At 53.4% G+C, this 23,587-nt stretch overlaps 1 protein-coding gene across 1 annotated transcript in view; it reads left to right on the top strand.

Annotated features, from left to right (window-relative positions):
- The window catches only part of LOC142282266 (tubulin alpha-3 chain-like), a 60,256-nt gene that overhangs the window by 14,841 nt on the left and 21,828 nt on the right, over positions 1-23,587 (top strand). Inside the window, exon 4 of the mRNA XM_075332959.1 lies at positions 18,664-19,344. Within this exon, the coding sequence (XP_075189074.1) occupies positions 18,664-19,344 (681 nt within the window). The remainder of the gene's footprint in view (positions 1-18,663; positions 19,345-23,587) is intronic.

The raw sequence follows: 23,587 nt of genomic DNA, 5'->3' as shown, positions 1-23,587 counted from the left end.
CGTCGATCTCATGGCGTCACAACACAACAACAAGGTCCCGGCCTTCATGGCACGGTCTCAGGATCACAGAGCTCTGGCGGCGGACACATTAGTTCAGGATTGGTCGCAGTTTCGACTGCCTTATGTGTTTCCCCCTCTGGCGATGCTGCCCAGAGTGTTACGCAAGATCAGGTCCGACTGTCGTCGCGCCATTCTCGTCGCTCCAGATTGGCCGAGGCGATCGTGGTACCCGGATCTGTGGCATCTCACGGTGGGTCAACCGTGGGCGCTTCCAGACCGCCCAGACTTGCTGTCACAAGGGCCGTTTTTCCATCTGAATTCTGTGGCCCTCAACCTGACTGTGTGGCCATTGAGTCCTGGCTCCTAGCGTCCTTAGGGTTATCTCAGGATGTCATTGCCACTATGAGACAGGCCAGGAAACCAACGTCCGCCAAGATCTATTACAGGTCTTGGCGGATCTTCTTATCCTGGTGCTCTGATAATGGTTTTTCTCCCTGGCCGTTTGCCTTACCCACTTTTCTTTCATTCTTTCAATCCGGAATGGACAAGGGTTTGTCACTCGGCTCTCTCAAGGGACAAGTATCGGCGCTCTCCGTATTTTTTCAAAAGCGCCTGGCCAGACTTCCGCAGGTCCGCACGTTCCTGCAGGGAGTTTGCCACATAGTCCCACCATACAAGCGTCCGCTGGAACCCTGGGACCTTAACAGGGTGCTAACGGCTCTTCAGAAACCACCTTTCGAGCCGCTGCGGGATGTCTCTCTATCACGTCTTTCGCAGAACGTGGCTTTTCTAGTGGCAGTTACATCACTCCGAAGAGTGTCGGAGCTTGCAGCGCTGTCATGCAAAGCCCCCTTCCTGGTGTTTCACCAGGATAAGGTGGTTCTGCGTCCTGTCCCGGAATTTCTCCCTAAGGTGGTATCCCCTTTTCATCTCAACCAGGATATCTCCTTGCCTTCATTTTGCCCTAATCCAATTCACCAATGTGAAAAGGATTTGCACTCTTTGGATCTAGTGAGAGCACTCCGGTTCTACGTGTCTCGCACGGCGCCCCTGCGCCGTTCAGACGCGCTCTTTGTCCTTGTCGCTGGCCAGCGTAAGGGGCACTTTGCACACTGCGACATCGCAGGTGCGATGTCGGTGGGGTCAAATTGAAAATGACGCACTTCCGGCATCGCATGCGACATCGCAGTGTGTAAAGGCTGGATGATACGATTAACGAGCGCAAAAGCGTCGTAATCGTATCATCGGTCCAGCGTCGGCGTAATCCATGATTACGCTGACGCGACGGTCCGATGTTGTTCCTCGCTCCTGCGGCTGCACACATCGCTGTGTGTGAAGTCGCAGGAGCGAGGAACGTCTCCTACCGGCCTCACTGCGGCTTCCGTAGGATATGCGGAAGGAAGGAGGTGGGCAGGATGTTGACATCCTGCTCATCTCCGCCCCTCCGCTCTGATTGGCCGCCTGCCGTGTGACGTCGCAGTGACGCCGCACGACCCGCCCCCTTAACAAGGAGGCGGGTCGCCGGCCACAGGGACGTCGCACGGCAGGTGAGTGTGTGTGTGAAGCTGGCGTAGCGATAACTTTCGCTACGCCAGCTATCACCACATATCGCTGCTGCGACGGGGGCGGGCACTATCGCACTCGGCATCGCAGCATCGGGCTGCGATGTCGTAGTGTGCAAAGCCCGCCTAAGGGTTCGCAGGCTTCCAAGTCAACCTTGGCTCGGTGGATCAAGGAACCGATTCTTGAAGCCTACCGTTCTTCTGGGCTTCCGCTTCCTTCAGGGTTGAAAGCCCATTCTACCAGAGCCGTGGGTGCGTCCTGGGCATTGCGGCACCGGGCGACGGCTCAGCAGGTGTGTCAGGCGGCTACCTGGTCTAGTCTGCACACTTTCACGAAACACTATCAGGTGCATACCTATGCTTCGGCAGATGCCAGTCTAGGTAGGCGAGTCCTTCAGGCGGCGGTTGCCAACCTGTAAGAGGGGGCCGTTGTCGGCTCTTTTTATCGGGGTATTCTTTTACCCACCCAGGGACTGCTTTTGGACGTCCCAATTGTCTGGGTCTCCCAATGGAGCGACAAAGAAGAAGGGAATTTCTTTGTCGCTCCATTGGGAGACCCAGACAATTGGGTGTATAGGCTATGCCTCCGGAGGCCGCACAAAGTATTACACTAAAAGTGTAAAGCCCCTCCCCTTCTGCCTATACACCCCCCGTGCTCCCACGGGCTCCTCAGTTTTTATGCTTTGTGCGAAGGAGGCAGACCTGCACGCACAGCTCCACAGATTGGTCAGCAGCAGCTGCTGACTATGTCGGATGGAAGAAAAGTGGGCCCATAACAGGGCCCCCAGCATGCTCCCTTCTCACCCCACTCTTGTCGGCGGTGTAGTTAAGGTTGAGGTATCCATTGCGGGTACGGAGGCTGGAGCCCACATGCTGTTTTCCTTCCCCATCCCCCTTAGGGCTCTGGGTGAAGTGGGATCCTATCGGTCTCCAGGCACTGAGACCGTGCTTCATCCACAACTCCAGAGGAGCCTGCTGGATAGGAGCCGGGTATCGTTCAGGGACATGGCCCTGCTACTTGGAGGTACTCTGTGTCCCCGTAGGGACCGCGCACAGCAACACTCCAGCATTGCTGGGTGTGCTAGTGCACCGGGGACCGCGGCGCTGACCGGGTTAAATGTGCCATTACACACTCAGCGTCGCTGAGTGTGTTTGTGTATGGGGACTACCGCGCTGACCGCCGCTGCCATGGTTAACACTGCGGCGCGGCTGGGACTTGTAGTGCGCCGGGGACTTCCGCGCCGGCCGCGCTTATACGGCGGCCGCGCTTATTACTCGAGTCCCCGGCTTTTGCGGCCTAGTCTTTTTTCCTCCCGCCCCCAGCCCTGACAGGCAGGGGAAGGGCAGGACGCTGTACAGACGAGCAGCAATGAGGGCTGGAGCATGCTTTGCATACTCCATCCCCCTCACTGTGCACAGTGGGGCACCAGTTCCCGCACTTTCTGGGTCACGCCCACGGCTCCCTCCTCTCCTCAGGACGCCGGCAGCCATTCCTGTCAGCTCCTCGGACGCTGCAGAGGGGGACAAATTCTGGGAGACCCAGGCAGGGATTCTGGTGGCCTCACAACCGCTTTAAGCGGGTGGTAAGCAGCACCTGTGGTGCTAGCCCCATTGTGCAGAAGTGTAATTATAAATTATATGTTTATGGTATATACTTTACACTGTATGGTGCACAGTTGATTCTGGCTATATACCCTATTGTGTTGCTCAGGGAAGACAATAGCATGGCGCCCACAAAAGGCAGGGGTGCCAAAACACAGGCTTACTATGCTGCCTGCGCCGCATGTACGACGCCGCTACCGGCAGGTTCCACTGACCCTCATTGTGTGCTCTGCTCGGCCCCTGCTGCACTTACTCAGCCGGACCCTCTGCTAAGAGGGGCCCAGGGGGAGCCACCTGCTGACACTATCCAGGTGACAGGGACGGAGTTTGCAGTCTTTAAGGATAAACTCTCTGAAACTATGGCTAAGATACTAGAAGCCTTGCAGTCCAGACCGGTATCTCCGCACAGGGACACTGTTGAATCATTGTTCCCTGGCCCCCCTCATTTGGACCAACAATGTCCCCCCGGGGTATCTCATAGATCCCAGGCTGGGGGCTCTGACACGGACCCCAGCCCCAGACCGATTAAGCGAGCTCGCTTGGAAATTCCCTCGACATCATCATATTGTTCAGGGTCTCAGCGGGGGGAATCTCTGGTTGATGACGCGGAGACAGCTGATCAGGATTCTGATCCTGAGGCCGCTCTCAATCTAAATACTCCGGACGGGGACGCCATAGTGAACGATCTTATTGCGTCCATCAATCTAATGCTGGATATTTCTCCCTCAGCTCCTCCGGCGGAGGAGTCAGCTTCTCAGCAGGAGAAATTCCGTTTCAGGTTTCCCAAGCGTACACCGAGTATGTTTCTGGACCACTCTGATTTCAGAGAGGCAGTCCAGAATCACCATGATTGTCCAGATAAGCGTTTTTCTAAGCGCCTTAAGGATACACGTTATCCCTTTCCCCCTGACGTGGTCAAAGGTTGGACTCAGTGTCCCAAGGTGGATCCTCCAATCTCCAGACTGGCGGCTAGATCCATACTTGCAGTGGAAGATGGGGCTTCACTCAAAGATGCCACTGACAGACAGATGGAGCTCTGGTTGAAATCCATCTATGAAGCTATCGGCGCTTCTTTTGCCCCAGCATTCGCAGCCGTATGGGCGCTACAAACTATATCAGCAGGTCAAGCGCAAATTGACGCAGCCACACGCACTTCCGCGCCGCAGGTGGCGTCCATAACCGCTCAGACGTCGACATTTGCGTCTTACGCTATTAATGCTGTCCTGGACTCTGCGAGCCGTACGGCGGTTGCATCCGCCAATTCGGTGGTACTCCGCAGGGCCTTGTGGCTACGGGAATGGAAGGCAGATTCTGCTTCCAAAAAGCGCTTAACCAGTTTGCCAATTTCTGGCGACAGATTGTTTGGCGAGCGTTTGGATGAAATCATCAAACAATCCAAGGGAAAGGATACATCCTTACCCCAGCCCAAACCGAACATACCCCAACAGAGGAGGGGGCAGTCGAGGTTTCGGTCCTTTCGGGGCGCGGGCAGGTCCCAATTCTCCTCGTCCAAAAGGCCTCAGAAAGATCAAAGGAACTCTGATTCATGGCGGTCTAAGTCACGTCCTAAAAAGACCACCGGAGGTGCCGCTACCAAAGCGGCTTCCTCATGACTTTCGGCCTCCTCAATCCGCATCCTCGGTCGGTGGCAGGCTCTCCCGCTTTTGCGACACCTGGCTGCCACGGGTAAAAGACCGTTGGGTGAGAGACATTCTGTCTCACGGTTACAAGATAGAGTTCACCTCTCGTCCCCCGACTCGATTCTTCAGGTCATCCCCGCCTCCCGAGCGAGCCGATGCTCTTCTGCAGGCGCTGGGCACTCTGAAGGCAGAAGGAGTGGTGGTCCCTGTTCCTCTTCAGCAACAGGGTCACGGTTTTTACTCCAACCTGTTTGTGGTCCCAAAGAAGGACGGGTCTTTCCGTCCTGTCCTGGACCTGAAACTGCTCAACAAACATGTAAAGACCAGGCGGTTCCGGATGGAATCCCTCCGCTCCGTCATCGCCTCAATGTCCCAAGGAGATTTCCTTGCATCGATCGATATCAAAGATGCTTATCTCCACGTACCGATTGCTCCAGAGCACCAGCGCTTCTTGCGCTTCGCCATAGGAGACGAACACCTGCAGTTCGTGGCACTGCCGTTCGGCCTGGCAACAGCCCCACGGGTTTTCACCAAGGTTATGGCTACTGTAGTAGCGGTCCTCCACTCTCAGGGTCACTCGGTGATCCCTTACTTGGACGATCTGCTGATCAAGGCACCCTCTCAAGAGGCATGCCAACACAGCCTCGACGCTACTCTGGAGACTCTCCAGAGTTTCGGGTGGCTCATCAATTTTCCAAAGTCAAATCTGACACCGGCCAAATCGCTGACATACCTTGGCATGGAGTTTCATACCCTCTCAGCGATAGTGAAGCTTCCGCTGATCAAGCAGCGTTCACTACAGACAGGGGTACAATCTCTCCTTCAAGGTCAGGCACACCCCTTGAGGCGCCTCATGCACTTCCTGGGGAAGATGGTGGCAGCAATGGAGGCAGTCCCTTTCGCGCAGTTTCACCTGCGTCCTCTTCAATGGGACATCCTACGCAAATGGGACAGGAAGCCGACGTCCCTCGACAGGAACGTCTCTCTCTCTCAGGCGACCAAAGCTTCCCTTCGGTGGTGGCTTCTTCCCACTTCATTATCGAAGGGGAAATCCTTCCTGCCCCCATCCTGGGAGGTGGTCACGACGGACGCGAGTCTGTCAGGGTGGGGAGCGGTTTTTCTCCACCACAGGGCTCAGGGTACGTGGACCCAGCAAGAGTCCTCACTTCAGATCAATGTTCTGGAAATACGGGCAGTGTACCTTGCCCTGAAAGCGTTCCAGCAGTGGCTGGAAGGCAAGCAGATCCGAATTCAGTCGGACAATTCCACAGCGGTGGCATACATCAACCACCAAGGCGGCACACGCAGTCGGCAAGCCTTCCAGGAAGTCCGGCGGATTTTGATGTGGGTGGAAGCCACGGCTTCCACCATCTCGGCAGTTCACATCCCAGGCGTGGAAAACTGGGAAGCAGATTATCTCAGTCGCCAGGGCATGGACGCAGGGGAATGGTCCCTTCACCCGGACGTGTTTCAGGAGATCTGTTGCCGCTGGGGGTGCCGGACGTCGACCTCATGGCGTCCCGGCACAACAACAAGGTACCGACGTTCATGGCACGGTCTCAAGATCCCAGAGCTCTGGCGGCAGACGCCTTAGTTCAGGATTGGTCGCAGTTTCAGCTCCCTTATGTGTTTCCTCCTCTGGCACTGTTGCCCAGAGTGTTACGCAAGATCAGGGCCAACTGCCGCCGCGTCATCCTCGTCGCTCCAGACTGGCCGAGGAGGTCGTGGTACCCGGATCTGTGGCATCTCACGGTCGGCCAACCGTGGGCACTACCAGACCGACCAGACTTGCTGTCTCAAGGGCCGTTTTTCCATCTGAATTCTGCGGCCCTCAACCTGACTGTGTGGCCATTGAGTCCTGGATCCTAGCGTCTTCAGGATTATCTCAAGAGGTCATTGCCACTATGAGACAGGCCAGGAAACCAACGTCCGCCAAGATCTACCACAGGACGTGGAAAATATTCCTGTCGTGGTGCTCTGCTCAGGGTTTTTCTCCCTGGCCTTTTGCCTTGCCCACTTTTCTGTCCTTCCTTCAATCTGGACTGGAAAAGGGTTTGTCGCTCGGCTCCCTTAAGGGACAAGTCTCAGCGCTCTCTGTGTTTTTCCAGAAGCGCCTAGCCAGACTTCCACAGGTACGCACGTTCCTGCAGGGGGTTTGTCACATCGTTCCTCCTTACAAGCGGCCGTTAGAACCCTGGGATCTGAACAGGGTGCTGATGGTTCTTCAGAAACCACCATTCGAGCCAATGAGGGATATTTCTCTCTCACGCCTTTCGCAGAAAGTGGTTTTTCTAGTAGCAGTCACTTCTCTTCGGAGAGTGTCTGAGCTAGCAGCGTTGTCGTGCAAAGCCCCTTTCCTGGTGTTTCACCAGGACAAGGTGGTTCTGCGTCCGGTTCCGGAATTTCTCCCCAAGGTGGTATCCCCCTTTCATCTCAATCAGGATATCTCCTTACCTTCTTTTTGTCCTCATCCAGTTCACCAATGTGAAAAGGATTTGCACTTGTTAGATCTGGTGAGAGCACTCAGACTCTACATTTCTCGTACGGCGCCCCTGCGCCGCTCGGATGCACTCTTTGTCCTTGTCGCTGGCCAGCGTAAAGGGTCACAGGCTTCCAAATCAACCCTGGCTCGGTGGATCAAGGAGCCAATTCTCGAAGCTTACCGTTCTGCTGGGCTTCCGGTTCCCTCAGGGCTGAAGGCCCATTCTACCAGAGCCGTGGGCGCGTCCTGGGCTTTGAGGCACCAGGCTACGGCTCAGCAGGTGTGTCAGGCGGCTACCTGGTCGAGCCTGCACACTTTCACGAAACACTATCAGGTGCATACCTATGCTTCGGCGGATGCCAGCCTAGGTAGACGAGTCCTTCAGGCGGCGGTTGCCCACCTGTAGGAAGGGGCCGTTTTACGGCTCTATTACGAGGTATTATTTTACCCACCCAGGGAATGCTTTTGGACGTCCCAATTGTCTGGGTCTCCCAATGGAGCGACAAAGAAGAAGGGAATTTTGTTTACTTACCGTAAATTCCTTTTCTTCTAGCTCCAATTGGGAGACCCAGCACCCGCCCCTGTTTTTTTGTGTACACATGTTGTTCATGTTGAATGGTTTTAGTTCTCCGATATTCCTTCGGATTGAATTTACTTTAAACCAGTTTATAATTTTTTTCCTCCTTCTTGCTTTTGCACCAAAACTGAGGAGCCCGTGGGAGCACGGGGGGTGTATAGGCAGAAGGGGAGGGGCTTTACACTTTTAGTGTAATACTTTGTGCGGCCTCCGGAGGCATAGCTATACACCCAATTGTCTGGGTCTCCCAATTAGAGCTAGAAGAAAAGGAATTTACGGTAAGTAAACAAAATTCCCTTCTTTGTTTACTTACCGTAAATTCCTTTTCTTCTAGCTCCTATTGGGAGACCCAGCACCCGCCCCTGTGCCCTTCGGGCTGTTGTTCTTTTGTGTACACATGTTGTTCATGTTGAATTGTTCTTTTGGTTCATGGTTCAGTTCTCCGAACATCCTTCGGATTGAATTTACCTTAGACCAATTTATAAGTTTCCTCCTTCCTGCTTTTGCACCAAAACTGAGGAGCCCGTGATGCACGGGGGGGGGTGTATAGGCAGAGGGGAGGGGTTACACTTTTTAAAGTGTAATACTTTGTGTGGCCTCCGGAGGCAGAAGCTATACACCCAATTGTCTGGGTCTCCCAATAGGAGCTAGAAGAAATGGAATTTACGGTAAGTAAACAAAATTCCCTTCTTGCGGAAGTGATGAGTGAACTGTTCAGTGCTCGTAATGAGCATTTTGATGCTTGGTACTCGATTACTGGGTATAACGGAAGTCAATGGGGAACTCGAGCATTTTTATGGAAAATCTTGCTGAAAAATGCAGGTCCCCCATTGACTTCCAAGCATCAAAATGCTTGTCCCGAGCACCGAACAGTTTTGTCTTCACTAATTTGCACCTTATACAATTAGTATTAGATCTGTCACACATCAGATTCGCAGTCAGCAAATGGCCCGGCCAGGGGTCTCCAGACCCGACCTCAACAGCCTTATATACAGTGTGTCCACCCATATCCTGTATACACCGCACCTATATACAGTGTGTCCACCCATATCCTGTATACACCGCACCTATATACAGTGTGTCCAACCATATCCTGTACACACCGCACCTATATACAGTGTGTCCACCCATATCCTGTATACACCACACCTATATACAGTGTGTCCACCCATATCCTGTATACACCTCACCTATATACAGTGTGTCCACCCATCTCCTGTATACACCGCACCTATATACAGTGTGTCCACCCATCTCCTGTATACACCGCACCTATATACAGTGTGTCCACCCATATACTATATACACCGCACCTATATACAGTGTGTCCACCCATATCCTGTATACACCGCACCTATATACAGTGTGTCTACCCATATCCTGTCCACTGCCATTAACTTGAGAACGGCGGCAGCTATAGGCATAGAAGTGGTGTCTAGGTATAGTAAAGTAGCCATGAGCTACGCAATGAAACCACCTATAGCGCCACCTGGTGGAAAACAACGGAGTTAGCATTTTTATCTCTAAAACGGAACGAGATAGAGAAAAAAGTGAGTTACAAAGTTGTAGGGCATCATCAATTCAATAGGAATCCACACCTTGCATACAGAAATGCTATGATTAGAAGGTGTAAACCTCACAAGGCTGCGGACGTGAAGCGATACCTCATGGAGACCTTCCTACAAGTCATTGGGTATGGTGGCTGTGTGGAGTGGCCTCCTCTCACCTGACCTGACCCCATTGGACTTCTTTCTGTGAGGTCACATCAAACAGCAGGTGTATGCGACCCCTCCACCAACATTGCAGGACCTACGACCACGTATCACAGATGCTTGTGCAAACGTGTCACCACCATATTGCACAACGTGCAGCAAGATACAGTATGCTGTGCAGAGGCCAGATGTGCATTGCAGCCAGATACAGTATGCTGTGCAGAGGCCAGATGTGCATTGCAGCAAGATACAGTATGCTGTGCAGAGGCCAGATGTGCATTGCAGCAAGATACAGTATGCTGTGCAGAGGCCAGATGTGCATTGCAGCTGACGGGGGCCACTAATGAGCGCCATATGCGTGACCAGCATTCAATGTTTCTTTGTCGCTCTATTGGGAGACCCAGACAATTGGGTGTATAGGCTATGCCTCCGGAGGCCGCACAAAGTATTACACTCAAAAGTGTTAAGCCCCTCCCCTTCTGCCTATACACCCCCCGTGCTCCCACGGGCTCCTCAGTTTTTTGCTTTGTGCGAAGGAGGTCAGACACGCACAGCACAGCTCCACAGATTGGTCAGCAGCAGCTGCTGACCATGTCGGATGGAAGAAAAGTGGGCCCATATAGGGCCCCCAGCATGCTCCCTTCTCACCCCACTCTTGTCGGCGGTGTTGTTAAGGTTGAGGTATCCATTGCGGGTACGGAGGCTGGAGCCCACATGCTGCTTTCCTTCCCCATCCCCCTCAGGGCTCTGGGTGAAGTGGGATCTTACCGGTCTCCAGGCACTGAGACCGTGCTCCATCCACAGCTCCTAAGACTCTGCTGGATAGGAGCCGGGTATCGTTCAGGGACATGGCCCTGCTACTTGAAGGTACTCTGTGTCCCTGTGGGGACCGCGCACAGCAACACTCCAGCATTGCTGGGTGTGCTAGTGCACCGGGCCGCGGCGCTGACCGGGTTAATGTGCCATTACACACTCAGCGTCGCTGAGTGTGTTTATGTAGGGGGACTACCGTACTACCGCCGCCGCCATGTTTTTAACACTGAGGCGCGGCTGGGACTTGTAGTGCGCCGGGGACTTCCGCGCGGCCGCGCTTTTATGGCAGCCGCGCTCATTACTTGAGTCCCCGGCTTGTACGGCCTAGTGTTTCCTCCTCCCGCCCACAGCCCTGACAGGCAGGGGAAGGGCGGGACGCTTTACAGACGAGCTGCAGTGAGGGCTGGAGCATGCTTTGCATACTCCACTCCCCTCACTGCACTGTGAGGCACCAGTTCCCGCACTTTCTAAGGGTCACGCCCACGGCTTCCTCCTCTCTCAGGACGCCGGCAGCCGTGCCATTACACACTCAGCATCGCTGAGTGTGTTTATGTAGGGAGACTACCGCGCTGACCGCCGCCGCCATGTTTTGACATTGAGGCGCGGCTGGGACTTGTAGTGCGCCGGGGACTTCCGCGCAGCCGCGCTTTTACGGCGGCCGCGTTTATTACTCGAGTCCCCGGCTTTTGCGGCCTAGTCTTTCTTCCTCCCGCCCACAGCCCTGACAAGCAGGGGAAGGGCGGGACGCTGCACAGGATGAGCAGCACTGAGGGCTGGAGCATGCTTTGCATACTCCATCCCCCTCACTGTCCTCTCCTCAGAAGCCAGCAGCCATTCCTGTCAGCTCCTTGAATGCTGCAGAGGGGGACAAATTCTGACAGACCCAGGCAGGGACCCTGGTGGCCTCACAACCGCTTTATGCGGGGGGTATGCAGCATCTGTGGTGCTAGCCACATTTGTGCAGGAGTGTAATTTTAAATCATATGTTTATAAGATATGCTTTACACTGTATGGTGCACAGTTGATTCTGTATATATATTGTGTTGCTCAGGGAAGTCAACAGCATGGCGCCCATAAAAGGCAGGAGCGCCAAACCACAGGCTTACTATGCTGCCTGCGCCGCATGTACGACCCCTCTGCCGGCAGGATCCACTGAGCAATCCAGACCGGTATCTCAGCACAGGGGCACTGTTGAATCATTGCTCCCTGGCCCACCTCAGTTGGACCAGAGGTCTCCCCGGGGTGTCTCATAGATCCCAGAGTGAGGTCTCTGATACAGCCCCCAGCCCCTGACCGTCTAAGCGAGCTCGCTGGGAAATTCCCTCGACATCTTCATATTGGTCAGGGTCTCAGCGGGGGGAATCCCTGGATGATGAAGCGGAGACAGCTGATCAGGATTCTGATCCTGAGGCCGCTCTCAATCTTGATACGCCTGACGGGGACGCCATAGTGAACGATCTTATAGCGTCTATCAATCAAAGATGCCACTCACAGGCAGATGGAGCTCTGGTTGAAATCCATCTATGAAGCTATCAGCGCTTCTTTTACACCAGCATTTGCAGCCGTATGGGTGCTACAAGCTATCTCAGCAGGTCAAGCGCAAATTGACGCAGCCACACAGACGTCGGCATTTGCGTCTTACGCTATTAATGCTGTCCTGGACTCTGCGAGCCGTATGGCGGTTGCTTCCGCCAATTCGGTGGTACTCTGCAGGGCCTTGTGGCTACGGAACTGGAAGGCAGATTCTGCTTCCAAAAAAGCGTTTAACCAGTTTGCCAATTTCTGGCGACCGACTGTTTGGCGAACGTTTGGATGAAATCATCAAACAATACAAGGGAAAGGATACATCTTTACCCCAGCCCAAACCGAACATACCCCAACAGAGGATGGGGCAGTCGAGGTTTCGGTTCTTTCGGGGCGCGGGCAGGTCCCAATTCTCCTCGTCCAAAAGGCCTCTGAATAGATCAAGGGCTCTCCGATTCATGGCGGTCTAAGTCAAAAAGACCACCGGAGGTGCCGCTACCAAAGCGGCTTCTTGATGGCTTTCGGTCTCCTCAATCCGCATCCTCGGTTGGTGGCAGGCTTTCCCGCCTTTGCGACTCCTGGCTGCCAAGGGTAAAAGACCGTTGGGCGAGAGACATTCTGTCTCACGGTTACAAGTTAGAGTTCGCCTCTCGTCCCCCGACTCGATTCTTCAGGTTATCCCCGCCTCCCGAGCGAGCCGAGGCTCTTCTGCAGGCGCTGGGCACCCTGAGGGCAGAAGGAGTGGTGGTCCCTGTTCCTCTTCAGCAACAGGGTCACGGGTTTTTCTCCAACCTGTTTGTGGTTACAAAGAAGGACGGGTCTTTCCGTCCTGTCCTGGACCCGTAACTGCTCAACAAACACGTATAGACCAGACGGTTCCGGATGGAAACCCTCCGCTCCGTCATCGACTCAATGTCCCCAGAAGATTTCCTTGCATCGATCGATATCAAAGATGCTTTTCTCCACGTACCGGTGGCTCCAGAGCACCAACGCTTCTTGCGCTTCACCATAGGAGACGAACACCTGCAGTTCGTGGCACTGCAGTTCGGCCTGGCTACAGCCCCACGGGTTTTCACCAAGGTCAGGGCTACAGTAGTTGCGGTCCTCCACTCTCAGGGTCACTCGGTGATCCCTTACTTGGACGATCTGCTGATCAAGGCACCCTCTCAAGAGGCATGCCAACACAGCCCCGACGCTTCTCTGGGGGCTCTCCAGAGTTTCGGGTGGATCATCAATTTTCCAAAGTCAAATCTGACACCAGCCCAATCGCTGACATATCTTGGCATGGAGTTTCATACCCTATCGGCGATAGTGAAGCTTCCGCTGATCAACAAGCGTTCACTACAGAAAGGGGTGCAATCTCTCCTTCAAGGTCAAGCACACCCCTTGAAGGGCCTCATGCACTTCCTGGGGAAGATGGTGGCAGCAATGGAGGCAGTTCCTTTCGCGCAGTTTCACCTGCGTCCTCTTCATTGGGACATCCTACGCAAATAGGACAGGAAACCGACGTCCCTCGACAGGAACGTCTCCCTCTCTCAGGCAACCAAAGCTTCCCTTAGGGGGTGGCTTTCTTCCCACTTCATTATCGCATGGGAAATCCTTCCTACCCCCATCCTGGGAGGTGGTCACGACGGACGCGAGTCTGTCAGGGTGGGGAGCAGTCTTTCTCCACCACAGGGCTCAGGGTACGTGGACTCAGCAAGAGTCCTCGCTTCAGATCAATGTTCTGAAGATCAGGGCAGTGTATCTTGCCCTAAAAAGTGTTCCAGCAGTGGCTGGAAGGCAAGCAGATCCGAATTCAGTCGGACAACTCCACAGTGGTGGCTTACATCAACCACCAAGGCGGAACACGCAGTCGGCAAGCCTTCCAGGAAGTCCGGCGGATTTTGATGTGGGTGGAAGCCACGGCCTCCACCATCTCCGCAGTTCACATCCCGGGCGTCGAAAACTGGGAAGCAGACTTTCTCAGTCGCCAGGGCATGGACGCAGGGGAATGGTCTCTTCACCCGGGCGTGTTTCAGGAGATCTGTTGCCGCTGAGGGAGGCCGGACGTCGACCTAATGGCGTCCCGGCACAACAACAAGGTCATGGCATTCATGGCACGCTCTCACGATCACAGAGCTATGGCGGCAGACGCCTTAGTTCGGAATTGGTCACAGTTTCAACTCCCTTATGTGTTTCCTCCGCTGGCACTGTTGCCCAGAGTGTTACGCACGATCAGGGCCGACTGCCGCCGCGCCATCCTCGTCACTCCAGACTGGCCGAGGAGGTCGTGGTACCCGGATCTGTGGCATCTCACGGTAGGCCAAACGTGGGCACTACCAGTCCGACCAGACTTGCTGTCTCAAGGGCCGTTTTTCCATTTGAATTCTGCGGCCCTCAACCTGACACTGTGGCCATTGAGTCCTAGATCTAGCGTCTTCAGGATTATCTCAAGAGGTCATTGCCACTATGAGACAGGCCAGGAAACCAACGTCCGCCAAGATCTACCACACGACGTGGAAAAATTTCCTGTCGTGGTGCTCTGCTCGGGGTTTTTCTCCCTGGCCTTTTGCCTTGCCCATTTTTCTGTCCTTCCTTCAATCTGGACTGGAAAAGGGTTTGTCGCTCGGCTCCCTTAAGGGACAAGTCTCAGCGCTCTCTGTGTTTTTTCCAGTAGCGCCTAGCCAGACTTCCACAGGTACGCACGTTCCTGCAGGGGGTTGTCACATTGTTCATCCTTACAAGCGGCCGTTAGAACCCTGGGATCTGAACGGGGTGCTGATGGTTCTTCAGAAACCACCATTCGATCCAATAAGGGATATTTCTTTCTCACGCCTTTCGCAGAAAGTGATTTTCCTAGTAGCAGTCACTTCACTTCGGAGAGTGTCTGAGCTAGCAGCGTTGTCGTGCAAAGCCCCTTTCCTGGTGTTCACCAGGACAAGGTGGTTCTGCGTCCGGTTCTGGAATTTCTCCCAAGGGTGGTACCCCCCTTTCATCTCAATCAGGATATCTCCTTACCCTCTTTTTGTCATCATCCAGTTCACCAATGTGAAAAGGATTTGCACTGGTTAGATCTGGTGAGAGCACTCAGGCTCTACATTTCTCGTACGGCGCCCCTGCGCCGCTCGGATGCACTCTTTGTCCTTGTCGCTGGCCAGCGTAAAGGGTCACAGGCTTCCAAATCAACCCTGGCCCGGTGGATCAAGGAACCAATTCTCGAAGCTTACCGGGCTGCCGGTTCCCTCAGGGCTCTAGGCCCATTCTACCAGAGCCGGGGGCGCGTCCTGGGCTTTGAGGCACCAGGCTACGGGTCAGCAGGTGTGTCAGGCGGCTACCTGGTCGAGCCTGCACACTTTCACGAAACACTATCAGGTGCATACCTATGCTTCGGCGGATGCCAGCCTAGGTAGACGAGTCCTTCAGGCGGCGGTTGCCCACCTGTAGGAAGAGGCCGTTTTACGGCTCTATTACGAGGTATTATTTTACCCACCCAGGGATTGCTTTTGGACATCCCAATTGTCTGGGTCTCCCAATAGAGCGACAAAGAAGAAGGGAATTTTGTTTACTTACCGTAAATTCCTTTTCTTCTAGCTCTAATTGGGAGACCCAGCACCCGCCCCTGTTTTTTTGTGTACACATGTTGTTCATGTTGTTTAGTTTCAGTTCTCCGATATTCCTTCGGATTGAATCTACTTTACACCAGTTTATAATCTTTTCCTCCTTCTTGCTTTTGCACCAAAACTGAGGAGCCCGTGGGAGCACGGGGGGTGTATAGGCAGAAGGGGAGGGGCTTAACAATTTTGAGTGTAATACTTTGTGCGGCCTCCGGAGGCATAGCCTATACACCCAATTGTCTGGGTCTCCCAATTAGAGCTAGAAGAAAAGGAATTTACGGTAAGTAAACAAAATTCCCTTCTTTGGGGGGTCATGGGTTTCATATCATAGCATTTCTGTATGCAAGGTGTGGATTCGTATTGAATTGATGATGCCCTACAACTTTGTAATTCACATTTTTTCTCTATTTCGTTCCGTTTTCGAGATAAAAATGCTACGCCCGTTGTTTTCCACCAGGTGGCGCTATAGGTGGCTTCATTGCGTAGCGCATGGCTACTTTACTATACCTAGACACCACTTCTATGCCTATAGCTGCCGCCGTTCTCAAGTTAATGGCGGTGGACAGGATATGGGTGGACACACTGTATATAGGTGCGGTGTATACAGGAGATGGGTGGACACGCTGTATATAGGTGCGGTGTATACAGGAGATGGGTGGACACGCTGTATATAGGTGCGGTGTATACAGGAGATGGGTGGCCACACTGTATATAGGTGCGGTGTATACAGGAGATGGGTGGACACACTGTATATAGGTGCGGTGTATAGAGGATATGGGTGGACACACTGTATATAGGTGTGGTGTATACAGGAGATGGGTGGACACGCTGTATATAGGTGCGGTGTATAGAGGATATGGGTGGACACACTGTATATAGGTGCGGTGTATACAGGAGATGGGTGGACACGCTGTGTATAGGTGCGGTGTATACAGGAGATGGGTGGATACGCTGTATATAGGTGCGGTGTATACAGGAGATGGGTGGACACGCTGTATATAGGTGCGGTGTATACAGGAGATGGGTGGACACGCTGTATATAGGTGCGGTGTATACAGGAGATGGGTGGACACGCTGTATATAGGTGCGGTGTATACAGGAGATGGGTGGACGCGCTGTATATAGGTGCGGTGTATACAGGAGATGGGTGGACGCGCTGTATATAGGTGCGGTGTATACAGGAGATGGGTGGACGCGCTGTATATAGGTGCGGTGTATACAGGAGATGGGTGGACGCGCTGTATATAGGTGCGGTGTATACAGGAGATGGGTGGACGCGCTGTATATAGGTGCGGTGTATACAGGAGATGGGTGGACGCGCTGTATATAGGTGCGGTGTATACAGGAGATGGGTGGACGCGCTGTATATAGGTGCGGTGTATACAGGAGATTGGTGGACGCGCTGTATATAGGTGCGGTGTATACAAGAGATGGGTGGACACGCTGTATATAGGTGCGGTGTATACAGGAGATGGGTGGACACGCTGTATATAGGTGCGGTGTATACAGGAGATGGGTGGACACGCTGTATATAGGTGCGGTGTATACAGGAGATGGGTGGACACACTGTATATAGGTGCGGTGTATACAGGAGATGGGTGGACACACTGTATATAGGTGCGGTGTATACAGGAGATGGGTGGACACACTGTATATAGGTGCGGTGTATACAGGAGATGGGTGGACACACTGTATATAGGTGCGGTGTATACAGGAGATGGGTGGACACACTGTATATAGGTGCGGTGTATACAGGAGATGGGTGGACACACTGTATATAGGTGCGGTGTATACAGGAGATGGGTGGACACACTGTATATAGGTGCGGTGTATACAGGAGATGGGTGGACACACTGTATATAGGTGCGGTGTATACAGGAGATGGGTGGATGCACTGTATATAGGTGCGGTGTATACAGGAGATGGGTGGACACACTGTATATAGGTGCGGTGTATACAGGAGATGGGTGGACACGCTGTATATAGGTGCAGTGTATACAGGAGATGGGTGGACACGCTGTATATAGGTGCAGTGTATACAGGAGATGGGTGGACACACTGTATATAGGTGCGGTGTATACAGGAGATGGGTGGACACACTGTATATAGGTGCGGTGTATACAGGAGATGGGTGGACACACTGTATATAGGTGCGGTGTATACAGGAGATGGGTGGACACACTGTATATAGGTGCGGTGTATACAGGAGATGGGTGGACACACTGTATATAGGTGCGGTGTATACAGGAGATGGGTGGACACACTGTATATAGGTGCGTTGTATACAGGAGATGGGTGGACACGCTGTATATAGGTGCGGTGTATACAGGAGATGGGTGGCCACACTGTATAGAGGTGCGGTGTATACAGGAGATGGGTGGACACGCTCTGTATAGGTGCGGTGTATACAGGAGATGGGTGGACACGCTGTATATAGGTGCGGTGTATACAGGAGATGGGTGGACACGCTCTGTATAGGTGCGGTGTATACAGGAGATGGGTGGACACACTGTATATAGGTGCGGTGTATACAGGAGATGGGTGGACACACTGTATATAGGTGCGGTGTATACAGGAGATGGGTGGACACACTGTATATAGGTGCGGTGTATACAGGAGATGGGTGGACACACTGTATATAGGTGCGGTGTATACAGGATATGGGTGGACACACTGTATATAGGTGCGGTGTATACAGGATATGGGTGGACACACTGTATATAGGTGCGGTGTATACAGGAGATGGGTGGACACACTGTATATAGGTGCGGTGTATACAGGAGATGGGTGGACACACTGTATATAGGTGCGGTGTATACAGGAGATGGGTGGACACACTGTATATAGGTGCGGTGTATACAGGAGATGGGTGGACACGCTGTATATAGGTGCGGTGTATACAGGAGATGGGTGGACACGCTGTATATAGGTGCGGTGTATACAGGAGATGGGTGGACACGCTGTATATAGGTGCGGTGTATACAGGAGATGGGTGGACACGCTGTATATAGGTGCGGTGTATACAGGAGATGGGTGGACACGCTGTATATAGGTGCGGTGTATACAGGAGATGGGTGGACGCACTGTATGAAGCTGGTGTTACATGATCGCAGTTATGACAGTTGTGTGTAATATGGCACTATCTTCTCTCGCAGGCTGACCAGTGCACCGGATTACAAGGTTTCCTCATTTTCCACAGCTTTGGAGGCGGCACAGGCTCAGGATTTGCATCTCTTCTGATGGAGAGACTCTCTATAGATTATGGCAAGAAGTCCAAGCTTGAGTTTGCAATCTACCCAGCACCGCAAGTGTCCACAGCAGTGGTGGAGCCATACAACTCCATACTGACCACACACACCACGCTGGAGCATTCAGATTGCGCCTTTATGGTGGACAATGAGGCCATTTATGATATTTGTTGCCGAAACTTGGACATTGAACGTCCAACATACACAAATCTCAACCGTCTCATTGGGCAGATCGTGTCGTCCATCACTGCCTCGCTGAGGTTTGATGGGGCTTTAAATGTTGATCTCACCGAATTTCAGACAAACCTGGTTCCATATCCACGTATCCATTTCCCGCTGGTCACGTACGCGCCTGTCATCTCTGCAGAGAAGGCCTACCACGAGCAGCTGTCCGTGGCCGAAATAACCAATGCCTGCTTTGAGCCTGCAAACCAGATGGTGAAGTGTGACCCCCGCCACGGCAAATACATGGCCTGCTGCATGTTATACAGGGGGGACGTGGTCCCCAAGGATGTCAACGCCGCCATCGCAACCATTAAGACAAAACGCACTATTCAGTTTGTAGACTGGTGCCCAACAGGATTCAAGGTTAGTATTAGAAACCCACCCACACCGGCCTAAATGGAAAGTGTCATTACCAGTGACGAGAATATTAGCACAGAATTAGATTGGTGGAAAAACCCATATAATAAAGTGAAGCCTATAGAAAAGATATACCATCACATGACTAGTGGGGTGCAGATTGTGAGATTGAAGCGGATCCACTAATTTTCCTACACATTGACATTTTAGCCCCTTCAGTCTCAGGATTGTGGGGGGTCCTAGAAGTATAACCCTACTGATAATAAAGTGATGGCATGTCCGTGCCAAGGAAAGGTCATCAATATACCAAGTCTGAAGACTCCATTAGGCCCTGTGCGCACACTGCGTTTTTACCCGCTTTTTCTTTGTCGCTCCATTGGGAGACCCAGACGATTGGTGTATAGCACTGCCTCCGGAGGCCACACAAAGCAATTACACTAAAAAGTGTAAGGCCCCTCCCCTTCTGGCTATACACCCCCAGTGGGATCACTGGCTCACCAGTTTTCTGCTTTGTGCGAAGGAGGTCAGACATCCACGCATAGCTCCACTGTTTGTAGTCAGCAGTAGCTGCTGGCTCTATCGGATGGAAGAAAAGAGGGCCCATATAGGGCCCCCAGCATGCTCCCTTCTCACCCGCAGTTGGTGCTTGTAAGGTTGAGGTACCTATTGCTGGTACGGAGGCTGGAGCCCACATGCTGTTTTCCTTCCACATCCCCTTAGGGCTCTGTGGAAGTGGGATCTTGCCGGCCCCCAAGCCCTGGGGCCGGGCTCCATCCACAGACCCATAGAACCTGCTGGATTGGGAGCGGGAGTGCCGTTCAGGGACAAGGCCCTGCAACTTTCAGGTACTCTGTGTCCCCGGCAGGCACGGACACTCTCAGGGCCTGCTGAGCGTTGTAGTGCGCCGGGGACAGTGGCGATGTACGCTGGGGGTTAGGTCACTGCAGCTTTGCTGGGTGACGTTGTGTATTGGGAACTACTGCGCCGACCGCTCCTGGAGCGGCGGCGCAGCTGCGACTTATGGTGCGCCGGGGGCTTTGCGCCGACCGCGCTTTTACGGCGGCGGCGCTTCTAACTTTAGCCCCCGGCTTCTGCGGCCTAGCGCCGCTTCGTTCCCGCCCCCACCCTGTCAATCAGGGTAGGGGAGAGACGCTGCTCAATAGGCAGCGCCGAGGGCTGGAGCTTTATTTACATGCTCCAGCCCTCTCACTAGGCACAGGGGGAAGCAGACTTCCCGCTCTTCGTCGGTGTACGCCCAGGGCCCGCCCCCCCTCTCCACAAGGACGCCGGCAGCCATTACACATGCGATCTGGCTGGGGAGAGGCAGCAGGCTCTGGGAGACCCAGACTAGAGGGATTTCTGGCGACCACACACCGCTCCTAAGCGGGCGGTAAGCTGCACAGTAGTGCTGGCCCCTCTAGTGCCTCAGTGACATATTAGTGTACTTTTTTCTTGGTACCATATATATATATATAGTTGCACTGTAGGTCGCTTCTTGACTGGACACCCTGTACTGCTCTGAGGAGGCAGCAACATGTCATCCGCAAAACGCAAGGCTGCCAAGGCACGGGCTGTGTGCACTGTTTGTACTGCATGTGGGGCTGATCTACCGGCAGGCTCCAATGATTCACATTGTGTGCAATGTTCAGTCCCAGTGGCACTTCGTCAGCCAGAGCCTATTGTGGTGGTAGCCCAGGCAGCGACGCCTGTGAACCCTGCCCCGGTGACGGGGACAGACTTTGCAGTGTTTGCTGATAAGATGTCTGAGGCCATGACAAAAATCCTGGAGACCTTGCAGGCCAGGCCAGTTCCTCAGAACATGGACACTGCTGTGGCTATGCTCTCTGGTCCCCCTCAGTTGGAACTAATCCGTACTTCAAGGGGATCTCAGGCATCACAAGCTGAAGTCTCTGACTCAGATGACAGTCCCAGGCAGCCTAAGCGAGCTCGCTGGGAAAGACCCTCCACGTCATCACACTGCTCAGGGTCTCAGCGAGAAGAATCTCTCTGTGATGAGACTGAGGACGGGGATCAGGATTCTAATCCTGAGGCCCCTCTCAATCTGGATGCCCCTGATGGTGACGCCATGGTTAATGACCTTATATCGGCCATTAATAGACTGTTGGATATTTCTCCCCCAGCCCCTTCTGCAGAGGAGGCAGCTGCACAGCAGGAGAAGTTCCATTTCCTGTATCCCAAGCGTAAATTAAGTGCTTTTTTGGACCACTCTGACTTCAGAGAATCAATCCAGAAGCACGACGCTCATCCAGACAAGCGTTTCTCTAAACGTTCTAAGGATACCCGTTATCCTTTTCCCTCTGAAGTAGCCAAACGCTGGACCCAGTGCCCAAAGGTGGATCCCCCAATTTCCAAGCTTGCGGCTAGATCCATAGTCGCAGTAGAGGATGGCGCTTCACTTAAAGATGCCAACGACAGACAGATGGACCTTTGGTTGAAATCTGTCTATGAAGCTATCGGCGCGTCGTTTGCTCCAGCATTCGCGGCCGTGTGGGCACTCCAAGCTATTTCAGCTGGTCTGGCACAGGTGGATGCTATAATGCATCCAGCAGTACCGCAGGTGGCGTCCCTAACTTCGCAAATGTCTGCGTTTGCGACCTATGCTATCAATGCTGTCCTAGAATCTACGAGCCGTACCTCTATGGCGGCCGCCAATTCTGTGGTTTTGCGCAGAGCCTTATGGTTAAAGGACTGGAAAGCAGATGCTGGTTCCAAAAAATGTTTAACCAGCTTGCCATTATCTAGAGACAGACTGTTTGGTGAGCCATTGGCTGAAATCATAAAACAGTCCAAGGGCAAGGACTCTTCCTTGCCACAGCCCAGAGCAAGTAAACCTCAACAGAAAAAGTGGCAGTCGAGGTTTCGGTCCTTTCGAGGCTCGGGCAAGCCCCAATTCTCCTCGTCCAAAAGGACTCAGAAAGGACAAGGGAGCTCAGATTCCTGGCGGGCTCACTCACGCCCCAGGAAAGCAAATGGAGGAACCGCTTCCAAGGCGGCTACCTCATGACTTTCGGCCTCCGCCCTCCACATCCTCGGTCGGTGGCAGGCTCTCCCGCTTTTGCGACATTTGGCTGTCACAGGTCAAAGACCGGTGGGTAACAGACATTTTGTCTCGCGGGTACAGAATCGAGTTCAGTTCTCGGCCTCCACTTCGGTTCTTCAGAACCTCCCCACACCCCAACCGAGCAGATGCCCTGCTGCAGGCGGTGGACTCTCTAAGAGCAGAAGGAGTCGTGATCCCTGTCCCCCCTCTGGAAAGGGGGCGAGGATTTTACTCCAATCTCTTTGTGGTTCCAAAAAAGGACGGCTCCTTCCGTCCTGTTCTGGACCTAAAGCTGCTCAACAAGCATGTGAACGCCAGGCGGTTCCGGATGGAATCCCTCCGCTCAGTCATTGCCTCAATGTCCCAAGGAGATTTCCTAGCATCAATAGACATCAAAGATGCTTATCTCCACGTGCCGATTGCTACAGAGCACCAACGCTTTCTACGCTTCGTGATAGGAGACGAACATCTTCAGTTCGTGGCTCTGCCATTTGGTCTGGCGACAGCCCCCCGGGTGTTCACCAAGATCATGGCAGCAGTGGTAGCAGTCTTGCACTCTCACGGACACTCTGTGATCCCTTACTTGGACGATCTACTGGTCAAGGCACCCTCTCAGGAGGCATGCCAACTCAGCCTGAATTTTGCACTGGAGACTCTCCAGGCGTTCGGGTGGATCATCAACTTCCCAAAGTCAAATCTGTCACCGACCCAATCACTAACGTATCTTGGCATGGAGTTTCATACTCTCTCAGCGATAGTGAAGCTTCCGCTGAGCAAGCAGCGGTCACTACAGACAGGGGTGCAGGCTCTCCTTCAAAGTCAGTCGCACTCCTTAAGACGCCTCATGCACTTCCTCGGGAAGATGGTGGCGGCAATAGAGGCGGTTCCGTTTGCGCAGTTTCATCTGCGTCCACTTCAATGGGACATTCTCCGCCAATGGGACGGGAAGTCGACATCCCTGGACAGGAAAGTCTCCCTTTCCCAGACGGCCAAGGACTCTCTGCAGTGGTGGCTCCTGTCCACCTCATTATCACAGGGAAGATCCTTCCTACCACCGTCCTGGGCGGTGGTCACGACAGACGCGAGTCTGTCAGGGTGGGGAGCAGTTTTTCTCCACCACAGGGCTCAGGGTACGTGGACTCAGCAGGAGTCCACCCTTCAGATCAATGTTCTGGAGATCAGGGCAGT

The sequence above is a fragment of the Anomaloglossus baeobatrachus genome, unplaced genomic scaffold (genome assembly GCF_048569485.1).
Source record: "Anomaloglossus baeobatrachus isolate aAnoBae1 unplaced genomic scaffold, aAnoBae1.hap1 Scaffold_503, whole genome shotgun sequence".
In the NCBI taxonomy this organism is placed as follows: domain Eukaryota; kingdom Metazoa; phylum Chordata; class Amphibia; order Anura; family Aromobatidae; genus Anomaloglossus; species Anomaloglossus baeobatrachus.
Note: the sequence above shows the minus strand (reverse complement) of the source record. Positions and strands in the feature narration are given on the sequence as shown.